This window comes from Mytilus californianus, unplaced genomic scaffold (genome assembly GCF_021869535.1).
Source record: "Mytilus californianus isolate M0D057914Y unplaced genomic scaffold, xbMytCali1.0.p SCAF_15, whole genome shotgun sequence".
Lineage (NCBI taxonomy): Eukaryota > Metazoa > Mollusca > Bivalvia > Mytilida > Mytilidae > Mytilus > Mytilus californianus.
The window spans coordinates 9238376-9251634 of NW_026262637.1; the positions used below are offsets into that span (position 1 = coordinate 9238376).

At 31.5% G+C, this 13259-nt stretch overlaps 1 protein-coding gene across 1 annotated transcript in view; it reads right to left on the reverse strand.

Moving 5' to 3' along the window:
* LOC127725346 (E3 ubiquitin-protein ligase listerin-like) overlaps positions 1-13259 on the reverse strand; it is a 52543-nt gene that overhangs the window by 4913 nt on the left and 34371 nt on the right. The window contains exons 17-25 of the mRNA XM_052232276.1: positions 12816-12920; positions 11777-11913; positions 9595-9736; positions 8197-8341; positions 7421-7631; positions 2615-2849; positions 2275-2340; positions 860-1043; positions 112-253 (exon numbers count right to left, since the gene is read on the reverse strand). Coding sequence (XP_052088236.1) covers positions 112-253; positions 860-1043; positions 2275-2340; positions 2615-2849; positions 7421-7631; positions 8197-8341; positions 9595-9736; positions 11777-11913; positions 12816-12920 — 1367 coding nt within the window. The remainder of the gene's footprint in view (positions 1-111; positions 254-859; positions 1044-2274; positions 2341-2614; positions 2850-7420; positions 7632-8196; positions 8342-9594; positions 9737-11776; positions 11914-12815; positions 12921-13259) is intronic.

Genomic DNA, 13259 nt, shown 5'->3' on the forward strand with positions numbered 1-13259 from the left:
CTGATAGAACTGCTTATCAAAAACCATTGACTTAACATTAGTGGTTTTTCTTATACTGACCTAATCACAACAATGTCATTCTTTAAAAAATATTTTATAAATTTAACTTACTTGCAACATTTAAAGAAAAGTTTCTGTCAAACATGACTTTAGTATCTTGTGTAGGGTTATCAGGCATAAGTCTGTAGATATTAGACAGTAACTGGTGGACCAGACCTGTCTGTCGGAAGTAGATAGCATATTCCTGTCTAATCTGTAAATAGAAACAAGCATTCTGTGAGTATTGCATGGCAATACATAGTCCCCTACCAAATATCTTAATCAAAGACAAATTTTCAAACCTTTTTTGGTTGGTGTCCAATAAGGGAGGATCAAATGGAGGTAGCCTCATAAAAAATAAAAATAAAATTTCAGGGCAAGTGAAATTAACAGTAATTTATGAGGTGTGAAGATAAATTTGTTCAGCTTAACAAAATACATTAGATGTAGGATTGTTGGAGCTCAACTATCAGAGCAATGCAAAGTTAAAAGGAAAAGAGAGGCAGAAATTTAATTTTTAGTCCAATTTTCCTTTTCTGAGAGACAGTGGTCTCTTTTTTTTTAATTGACCCCTTTGAGGATCTCTTACACAATTCTTTAAATGTTTTTATCAAATAAATTGATCTTTATGATTTCATTTTGTCTGACTATCTACACTTTTAAACAACAGTAAGAACTGTTATACATGCAATCACTAAACTGAATACAGTTTAAAGAAAAGGTATTTTTTGGTGTTTATCAATGCATTTAATGAACAAACAATTCCCTTTATTTGTAACAGTTCGAATTACAGAAATATCTTTATAGAAATACATATTACCTCTGCTGTTGAACTTTTAAAGAAGTATAGCAGCAATCTCCAGGTCAATAAATAGGACAATGCTAGTGTGTAATCATCTGTAAATGGAGTGATTTTCAGGTACTGATCCACATTCAGACTAGATGACAGTACTTCTAATTTACTACCATCAACTAGTATAGTCATCAGTTGTTGTGGGGGACATCTGAAAATAAATTTAGAAATAATTACAATTCAGTAAAACAGTAACTACCAGATCTGTTCTTATAAAACAACCGGTATATCCTTTCTAAGTAATTTCATATTTTTATGGCAATTATCATCAAAACAAACAAACATAAATCATATAATTCTGCTTTTGTCAGTAACACAGCTAGTTCTGATATTGTTTTAATGCTATAAGTCCTTGACATATCAGCCATTCTTCCACCAAAGCACACATGTTACAAAAAAAATAATACTAAAGTCATTTTAAGAATATGATATTTGGCTTGTTTTTAACAATTAAAGTCACTTATCACTGGAAAATCATCAAACCATATACATTTTGTACATACATGTACCATCAGATCATTTTACTTTATAATTCAGTAAAATGTTGAAAGGTCGTAAATTGGTATTTGTGCAAAATGGTGCATTTTAAAGACTCTTAAGTCTCATAACTCTGGAACAACAAAAAAGATCAAAACCTATTTTGGTAAATCTTACAAAATGATAACCCTGGTTCTTTGCAAAGTCCATGTTATGCTAAAGAAAACCCAAAAAGTAATTTTGAACAAAAAAACAAAATAGAAGGTGCAAAATGGCATTATATCCTAAAGATTCTGAGAAAGTTTCATTATGATTAAGGATTAAGAACACATCAGATACAAATGTGAACTATAGTGTGCACATACAAGAAATTTACGTCACTCCAAAATTCATGCAGATAACCGACATGAAATGGACATTGCAAAATAATATCATGTGAGTAAGATTTTTTAAAAAGCTGTTCATTAGCAGTTGGGGATACAAAACTGGCACTGAAGGATGAGAAACTAATGAATGGACAGACAGACAGACAGACAGACAGACAGACAGACAGACAGACAGACTCCCCATTACTATATCTTATTAAGAAAGAGAGAGTATTATAAATATTTTTGTAATTTTTAGATTGTTTTACAGAAAATTATTTTCCATAGAAAATGTACAAAAAATTTTCATCATAAGCTTTAATATAAAATCTGTCAATACTATAACTCATGAGCTCTTTAATATAAAATCTGTCAATACTATAACTCATGAGCTCTTTAATATAAAATCTGTCAATGCTATAACTCATGAGCTCTTTAATATAAAATCTGTCAATACTATAACTCATGAGCTCTTTAATATAAAATCTGTCAATACTATAACTCATGAGCTCTTTAATCACATCATATAAATGTTGTTACCTTGAAACTTCCTCTTCTGTTGAATCTTTACTTTCCTTTTCATATTGTGGTAATTCTGGTATTATACTGAAAATTTACATAGCAGAATAGACATACACTTAATCTGCATATATCATAAATGGAAGAATCACACTTAAAGTTATTCAGAGATCAGGCAAAAAGTTATTCAATGATAAAACAAGAAGTTAACTAAAATATTACAATTGTGATCTTTAGGAAATCAAAACTTCGATTGCTTTTTTTTAGAATATAAATTTCATATTTATAAAAATTTGGAAAAATAAAATACTCTTGTTAGTTATATAAATATTCTTTTACATATATTCTCTAATAAAATTACCTGTACAAAAGATGAAATGCTGCCAACTGAACTTCTCTGAAATCATGTGACAACAATGGACATACATGATTAAGCAAGGTCTGCAAGGAATCAGGTAAACCACTTGTATCATCAGCTTTAAGGTAAGCGGCAAGTTTGTGATCTAATACTTGTTGTTTTGGACACTGACAGACAGACAGAGATAGTGATTTCAGCAGAAGATAAATTTGACCAGTAATTGATTCAGTGTGATTCTCTGCAAAGAAAATAATAATAAATGCATCATTTTTTAAACCTGATGCTACACAGATGATAGTTTATAATGGATACTTTTGCTATGTGTTTTGTGTTTGCTCTATTCAGTTTATGTGTTTTCATGTCTGTAATCCATAATTCACTGTGTTCTGTTCTCATAATTATTGTTTTTTCATCTTGAAATTCAATGTTTATCTGTGTGACATAACTACACCTTAAAACTCACAGTGAAAGATTCATATCACAGTCACAACCTAAAACGCACAGTAAGACATTACACAACCCAAATTGAGAGTATGTCATTCATGACCATATTGTCAAACTCAAGCCAGTTGTAAGCAGTACTGTCACATCTTCAAAGACACACTAAGGCAATACTGTCATACCCTTACATACTTCAACTGAATGTCTACTGCAGTTTTATTCTATAAGAATCACCATAGAAGTAATCACATAAGCTCTTATTACAAAATACTAACAAATCAGCAATTGTTAACAGTAGATAGGATTGTCTCATGTATGGTTTAAAGATATGAAGCTATACAGAATATGGTAACTGGTTTATAACTGGATAATAAACAGGAAATTACAGTTTCTCTAATTTTTGTGCTATTTTCACATTTCTTGAGTGGTGTGAGAAAAGAGAAAATATTTCTCCTCACTAGGGAAATATCTGTTCTCAGCAAATGATTGGTCAAAACTTAATAATGACGTAAAATTTTCTTGAATTCTACTGAATTTCCTATTGTGACATCCTGAAAAAAGGTGACCATGCCTGATGAAGTCACAAATAAAGAACACAACTTTCTGTAAATATTTGAAAAGGAAAGATATGAATCATTAGAGAAACAGATTCCATCACTAAAAATTGTGTATTACGATATTTTTCCACTCTCAACAATTAATTTTAATATCTAAAGAGCTCGGCAAGTCTCGTGCTTAAAATATCAAGTTTAAACTATCTTGAGTGGAGAAATATCGTAACACACTTGTTGCAGTATTATGGTGGAATCTATATAAATATTTGGTATTCAAAATAAAAATATAGAATTAATATGTATATAAGTTCAATCTAAAAAATAATAAAATGCTCCGCAGGGTGCAGCTTGATACGACCGCAGAGGTCGAACCCTGAACAGTTGGGGCAAGTATGGACACAACTTTCAAGCTTGATACAGCTCTGAATTTGGATTGTGATTAAATATTTGACACAGCATAGGTTTCTGACACAGAATGAATGTGGTCTAAGAACTTAAAAATTTTAAAAAGGACATTCACCTATTATGGTCCAATATCCAAAATCTAAATACATGGTTAGATTCAGCATATCAAAGAACCCAAAGAATTCAATTTTTGATGAAATCAAACAAAGTTTAATTTTGGACCCTTTTGACCTCAATGTGGACAAAGTTGATAACGGGGCCCAAAAATCAAAAATCTAAATACATGGTTAGATTCAGCATATCAAAGAACCCCATATATTCAATTTTTGTTGAAATCAAACAAAGTTTAATTTTGGACCCCGATTTGGACCAACTTGAAAACTGGGCCCATAATCAAAAATCTAAATACATGTTTAGATTCAGCATATCAAAGAACCCTAATAATTCAATTTTTGTTAAAATCAAACTTAGTTTAATTTTGGACCCTTTGGACCTTAATGTAGACCAATTTGAAAACGGAACCAAAAATTAAGAATCTAAATACACGGCTAGATTCGGCATATCAAAGAACCCCAATAATTCAATTTTTGATGAAATCAAACAAAGTTTAATTTTGGACCCTTTGGACCTCAATGTGGACCAATTTAAAAACGGGGCCCAAAATCCAAAAACTTAATACACGGTTAGAATCAGCATATTAAAGAACCCCAAGAATTCAAGAATAAAACCCCATTGAAATTGGTCAAGAAATAAGCAATTTATACGAAGTACCGTTCCTACTCGCTTATTAGTCGGAAAATTGGGAGTAAAATTCATAATCCAGAGAGGGGGGCCGACTTATAGAGGAGATCTAGCGACCAGAGGAAAAATCCAAGCTTGAGAAAAGTGGTCAGGAGTGAATTTCCTGGGCAAAACTACGTTTTTGATTGCCAAACCTACATAAATCAATAAATAAAATGTTTTTGTTGAAAATAAATGACTACAATACTGTCTTTGTGTTTTATTTGTTCTTTGGTAAACATTTTCTGCAAATTCGTGTTGAAATTCTACTGTTTCCGGTTTGTGTATTGATTTTCATGGTCACATGGTTTTCCTATAAACCCAAAAGAAGAGCCAAGAACCAAAAATGAAAAGGAGATAACAATGTACCAAATATGTGAAAGGATGTTTTCAGCGGAGTTATTGTGTCATTATTGTGATATCATGATATCAATTCAATGCTTATAAATCATATAATAATCAAAAAATAATTTTAAAATTCATTCCCAAAATCAAAATATTATTCATTAAAGTGTCTAAGGTAAACAAAAATTACAAAATTGATTGACAAGCCAATATAATCCATTGATAACCCCAATTAAGAGACAAAGAGTTGTATTTACTAAAGGTGTGAAAACTATCAGTGATAGGTAAACAGATGACACTAATGAGTTGGAGTTAGTTATTTTAATATATTGATTAGCTTCACTTAATTTTTTTAATCCTTTAATCATCACAATATAATAAGAATTATGAAGTGTACATGCTCATTTAACACCGAGTTATGTATGCTGTGAAAAATATTTTCATCAAGTGTTGATTGACTTTAAATTTTTGAGGTTTATATTGGTTTATATTCGCTTTTCTCAAACAATAGGTTGTTAGTCATACCCTACAAAATCATTGATGCATTACGTAAACAACACATGGCTAATCTAACATTTGAACAGTGAACAAAACAAGAGAAATGAATACATCTTTATTATTAACAGCAATATAAATTATCATGATGAGCATCAACTAAATTCAAACCAAACAAACATTAATGCAGAAATGAATATTATTCCTGGATTTGCATTGGTTTTACCGGCGTTCAGTTACTGTCAGCTGAAAAAAAAATGCCCAAATTTTGTCCGACTTATACGAGGGTCAAGACTAAATCCTTAGAATTTGGAGCTGAAAAGGGCCCCCGACTTATAGTAGGATCGACTATTAGGCGAGTTTATACGGTATCTTCTTTTGCACAATACTGTGCAATTGAATATTTCTTGCTATTGCGCAATACTGTACAATTGACAATTTCTTGCTATTGCGCAATATTGTGCTATTGGATATTTCTTGCTATTGCACAATACTGTGCAATTGAAGATTTCTTGCTATTGCGCAATACTGTGCAATTGAAGATTTCTTGCTATTGTGCAATACTGTGCAATTGAAAATTTCTTGCTATTGCACAATACTTATTATATAATAATTTACACATCCTGTTTGGTGTGTATCTCCTACCATATCATTATTATTTGCTTTTAAATATAAATCAGAAATAACCAACTTAAAATGGAAAATTTTAAAAGAAAAAAAAAAGGAAAAAAAAAAAATCCCCCCCCCAAATTTTTTGAACCCCCTTATGATTCATCACCCCCAAACTCAATCCCAGCCTTCCCTTTGTGGTATGGTACCTTGCAGTACAATTTCAGAGAGATCCATACACTTGAACACAAGTTATTGTCTGGAAACTAGAAAAATGTGTTTTTTGGCCTCTTTTTGGCCCCCAATTCCTAAACGTTTCGGGCAATTACCCCCAAACTCAATTCCAGCTTTCCCTTTGTGATATGGAACTTTGTAGTACAATTTCAGAAATATCCAAACACTTACACACAAGTTATTGTCATGAAACTAGAAAAATGCTTGTTTTTTGCCCCTTTTTTGGCCCCTAATTCCTAAAATTTTGAGGCAATTACCCCCAAAATCAATCCCAGCATTCCCTTTGTGATATGGAACCTTGTGGTACAATTTCAGAGAGATCCATACACTTGAACACAAGTTATTGTCTGGAAACTAGAAAAATGCTTATTTTTGGCCCCTTTTTGGCCCCTTATTCCTGAACGTTTCAGGCAATTACCCCCAAACTCAATTCCAGCTTTCCCTTTGTGATATGGAACCTTGTAGTACAATTTCAGAAAGATCCATACACTTACACACAAGTTATTGTCATGAAACTAGAAAAATGCTTGTTTTTTTCCCCTTTTTTGGCCCCTAATTCCTAATATTTTGAGGCAATTACCCCCAAAATCAATCCCAGCATTCCCTTTATGATATGGAACCTTGTGGTACAATGTCAGAGAGATCCATACACTAACACACAAGTTATGTCTGGAAGTTACAAAAATGCTTATTTTTGGCCCCTTTTTGGCCCCTAATTCCTTAACTGTTGGTACCATAACCCCCAAAATCAATCCCAACCTTCCTTTTGTGGTATTGAACCTTATGGTAAAATTTCATAGAGATCCATTCACTTAAACTAAAGTTAGAGTGCGAAAACCAATGTGTCTTCGGACGACGACGACGACGCCGTCATACCAATATACGACCGCAAAAATTTTTGCGGTCATATAAAAAAGAATTAAAACTAAAGAACTTTAAATCTAACCTGCTGTTTTGACAAAAAGTGGTAATAATGCCCCAAATATTCCCTCACTGAAAAACTCATTCCATTCTGTCACCAGATTTGGAGGGAAAATAGACTTTTCTACATCTGTTTGTAAACACCTGGCTACTGTTGTTAGCAGACGACATGTTGTACATGTAAATATCTGTACTTCTACTGAGGTAGGTAATCTTTCTACACTTTCTTCAATGCTCTATAAAACATATATATCATTTACAACTACCTTATAGTTATCTTCTTTTAATAAAGATTTGTTTTTGGTCAAATAAAGATGTTTAGCTACCAAAGTCAATGATGCATTAAAATTGTTATTTTCAAATTTCTAACGCATTTGAAATTCTAAAATTTATGAATTTTCTTGATACAAAATTGTTTTAATTATAGAAAACAATGATAAAAGAAAACTTTTTAAATTTAAAGGGGATATTCTGTACTATTGACTGGAAAAATTGGGTTCTTTTAACCTTCTTCATTTCACCGTTGTTATACTGATCAGTTTTCAATATCAAATCTTGCGTCATTGCTTACATTTATTTTCTATATTCAATGCATTGCTTATTCCATCATTTCTTGCTACATTTCATTGAAGAAGAAGAGGAAGGTTAAACTAAAATGATTTTACACACCTGTATTAATGAAACAACACTACACCTAATAAAGTAACATATTTCTACACACCTGTACAAATGATACAACACTAACACACCTGTATTAATGAAACAAAACTACACCTAATGAAGTAACATATTTCTACACACCTGTACAAATGATACAACACTGCACATTATAAAATCCCACTCTTTGTCTGTCAGGTAAATGGAAACAAGACTGACTGTCTGCTGAAGGAACTTCATTATTTCTATGTTGGCAAATATAATGTCTGACCTTGACTGTCCTATGTCACTAAAAGTAAAATATCAATCTACGTTAAAGAAGATGTTCTAAAAATATTTTGCTTTTCATATTCATGTTAACTTACAAAGAGTAAAAATTCTAATAAATGCCATAGATACAAAATCACTAAACAAGCATTAGTTAAGTCAGGACTATTTCAACCAAGTAGACATAGAAAAATAAAATGCTTCGTCGAGTGCAGCCTGATACGACTGCAGACATTGAACCCTGAACAGTTGGAGAAAGTTTGGACACAATATTCATGCTTGATACTGTCTGAATTAGGATTGTGGTCAAATTTTTGACATAATATAGGTTTCTGACACAAAATAAATGTGGTAAAAAAACTCAAAGAAAAAAAATATGAACCCCCCTAATTTTTGATCCCCGCTTGAAGTAATGACCCCCAAACTCAATCCCAGCCTTCCCTTTGTGGTATGAAACCTTGTAGTACAAATTCAGATAGATCCATACACTTAAACACAAGTTATTGTCTTGAAATTAGAAAATTGCTTGTTTTTTGCCCCTAATTCCTGAACGTTTGGGGCAATTACCCCCAAGCTCAATCCAAGCCTTCCCTTTGAGATATGAAACCTTGTGGTACAATTTCAGAGAGATCCATACACTTACACACAAGTTATTGTCCGGAAACTACAAAGATGTTTATTTTGGCCCCTTTTTGTCCCTTAATTCCTAAACTGTTGGTACCATAACCCCCAAAATCAATCCCAACCTTCCTTTTGTGGTATTGAACCTATTATAGAGATCCATTCACTTTAACTAAAGTTATTGTCCAGAAACTAAATGTGTCTTCAGAAGAAGACGACGCCGCCAACGACGACATGATACGAACCCAAAATTTTTTTTACGGTCGTATAAAAAGCAAATTAGTACTTAAGCCTACTAAAACGAATTTCTCTAAAATACTATAGATATATTCCTGAAAATATATATTTATGGGTTGAACCAAACAGTTGATTTTAATAAATGTATGCACCCAATTTTAGAACCAATGAATCGCTATATCCCCATAAAAAAAGTTGACAGGGTTGAAGCAATTATTCTTCTTTAAAGCCTTTTTAGAAAATAACTTCAAAAGATTACCTGTTGTATTTAAAGTATATCAGATGTTTCAATCAATTCTACAATTAACAAAACAAACAAAAAAAAACATTTTCAGCAATAAATCTTACTTTCTGGTCTATACTATCTGCAAGGGATTATAGTAAAATTGTATAGGTATTATTTGTCATACAAGTTACCTTGAATATAGCAGAAAATCATCTTTATCTTCCTTCCAGGTCATAATCTGGGACATTGATGCTTCAATCAAATCTCGACAGCTATCAACTTCACCAGTCTCTGTGACAATACTATTCAATACAGCAAGTGCTTGAATTCCACCTATAATATAACAATTAAATAAATAACACAGACATAAAATTAAGACAAAAGGCTGTCAGAGAGACAGCAAACCGGATTTTCCTGCAGAGGTCCAACCCTGAACAGTTGAGCAAGTATGGACACAACATTTAAGCTTAAAACAAATCTGAATTTGGATCGTGATTGAATATTTGATACAGCATAGGTTAGGGACACAAAATAAATGTGGTCAAAGAACTGAAAAATTTGAAATTGGACATTTACCTATTATGGTCCAATATCCAAAATCTATGTACATTGCTAGAATCAGCATATCAAAGAACCCCAAGAATTCAATTTTTGATGAAATACTTCTTAGTTAAATCATTTCTGTTCAAAGGGAAATAACTCAAACCTTATTTCCATGAACCAGTAATGTAAATCTAAAATTTGATATGATTTAACTATAGTTCTCTAAAACTAGATATGATGTAATTAAATATGATGTTATATCTATTTTCAAATTATAATCTAATATAATTAATAGTTTTCAAATAAATCTGTTACTCCAATTATAATTGGGTGATTGACAATTACCAGATGGTGTGTTATCTTGATAAAAGGTGAAAATCATTTAAAAACACTTAGTGTAAGCAAACTTTATATATATAGTTTATAGTTCCCAATATTTTTTCTTTCATTTGTTACAAACTAATATAGATCTGCAACTTATCTATGAAATTCTACAACTTTATCTACACAATGTAATGTAATGAAATATATCCTTTAATAAAAAATAGATAATTATCTAATGAATTTGCAAATCTGGAACCCCAAACAGGATCAAGTAAAATTTAAAATTAACACACACAACAAATATAGCATTCAAAAAATTAGTTTATACAGAATAACAAACAAACTGCCACAAAGTTCTTCTAACAATTTACCAAATAAAAGGAAAAAAAAATCCAAAATGTCATTTTTCATTAATACAATGTCTTTAAAAAAACTTTTAAAAAATGAGTTATTTCCCTTTGAACAGAAATGGATTCATTCATCAAAAATTGAATTCTTGGAAAAGAGCTGTAACTGACTAAAGAGAAAAGCTAAAATTGTGAAAATTTAACTTGACCTTCATTTAGTCACAGGAAACAACATATCTAAATTTGAAAAAATTTCTTCAAAGCGCTTTTATGTAAATGAATGGACACTGTTTGGCAGCCACCCGCCCGCCCACTATACATCCCCAAATCAATAACTGATTTTTACATCGAAAATCCGGTTAAAAATGATTTCGAAGCAGTGTTTCAAACAGTAGTGAATGTTGTTATCACTAACAAAGTTAATGGAAACAGTTAGCTGTCCTCTTTGAAGTGAGATGGTATATACCATATTAATTATGTCAGGAGTATTTATTCTAAAATGGATCTTTTCTGGAAACTTATAGAATCTCAGTGATTGATACTGTTAAAATTCAGAAATAATTGCATGCATTTATAATTGCAATTTTAAAGAATAGACAAAAATGCAAGATTAATTATTGTGATTTCAGGAAAATCTGCATATTGATATTTGTAACAAAATTCAGAATGCAAGTTCTTATCATTGCATTACTCAACCATTAGCATTATTATTGGCATTCATAAAAACCTGGCAATAATTTCTGAATTTACAGTAGCTTGACATATTGTAGAAACACCTATCTATTGTTGAAGAGGATATGTTGCAATCCAGATGTCCTTAGGTATTTTTTCTTGGGTTGCTGTCTCATTAAAGTATACCATACATCTTCTTGCATTCATATTGAGAATAAAATGTTAACTACTTCCATGACAATGCTTTTGGTGCTGTAATAGTCTATAGAAAAGTGAAGTTGCATTTACAAACTTAAATGTTTACTGTCTGTCATAACAGTTTTTCCTTTAATTTTCTCCATTAATTTTCTCTGTTGTATCGTCTCACATTTTGTTATCTTTTTATAGCCTACTATATCGTTGGACTTTATTCATTGTTGAATACTACATGGTAAATAGTTTTTTCATTGATCAGATCTCCTCATTTTGATTTAGGGATTTGATTTACCATTGACAGGGAAGATAGGCTCAGCACTCATCATTCTAGCTACCATTATCTCTGCTAGTGTGTGTTTGTTTTCTGTTGTTAGGTATGGTGCTGCCACCTGCAGGACTTGTACCTTATTCTCATCTAACTCACTGCATCTAGAGAAAAATAAAGTTTTAATTGCACACTTCTTTCAGCTTTCAAATGATTTATCTTATTTTCAATGAAAAGCTTTTTTTAACATTTTGACTGATAGTTACTGTAGGAAATGTAAGTAGTCAATGTTACAAAGTTTACATTGATGGAAAAAAAAGAAAATTTTCGATTTCTGTTTTTTTTAAAAGAATAAACAATGAAATTTAACTATTCCAATATTCAAATAGGCTTAATATATTGACACAGTTTATCCAGATTTCCAGTATCATAATTGGTTACACTACCCTAAGACACTTCAGAAATTTCAGTTAAATCTTTCAATATCTTTTTATCATAAATAATGGAAATACTTTTGCTTTCTTTCACTGATGCAAATAATAACATATCAAAGAAAAATGACAATTATGATTTGTTCTTATGTCAGAAAGGATTTCCCAGTCATATTGCATCATTACCATGCCTCAAGATTATAAATCAATATTGAGTAGCCTATTCTTGCAAACCAAATGATTTGTACTGTCAACAACATTGACCACAAAGATTTGTTTTATGAAATCAGTAAATATCATGTATTGAGATTAAAAACAATTTCAACAAATCACTGATTATGCCAAATCTTTCCTTTTTGAAAGTCTGAATTCAACATTTTATGTACCAAAATCCTGCATTATCATTAACCTGGGTAGCCCCTGCATTGGGGGGGGGGGGGGGGGGGGGGGGGTTGAAAGCTTTCTGTTAATGCTGTTTCTATTCATTAATTTCTAGAATTTAAGACAAACCAACAGAACTAATTAACAGAATGATTTAGTATAGGGTTTACAACACAAATATCAATTTAAAAAGAAAGATAAAATTCTCCCATGTATATACTATACATCTTGTTAGTCTGTGACATCAAACTGACCTGTCCAACAAGGAATTAAAGTCCAAAGTAAATACTGTATCTTTACTGTACATGGCCATTAGTGACTGTAAAGCTAGACACCAAAATGATCCTTTATCTGCAGCACTGTAATAAACAATATGTACAGGTAATTCAGTTATTTTATACTGACCCAAGCCTTACCTGGATTGTCCCTTTGCTGACAGAACACACCTTATCACTTTTTGTCCGCAATTACTGGACATCACAAAGGTTCCCATAAAATTTTGACGTCATAAAACAAAATATCTGACGGCACAATGAAAAAGTGAATGTTGTATGATGTCAATAGTTCAAGCGGCGCAGAATCTCTGGTCCTACGGGTGCAGATTTCAAAATAGCCATAAGGTGTATAGTTAAACATACAGCATGTTCAAATGTTCTGGGTTGTTAAATCAAAACATACATGGTACATACAGAAGGTAC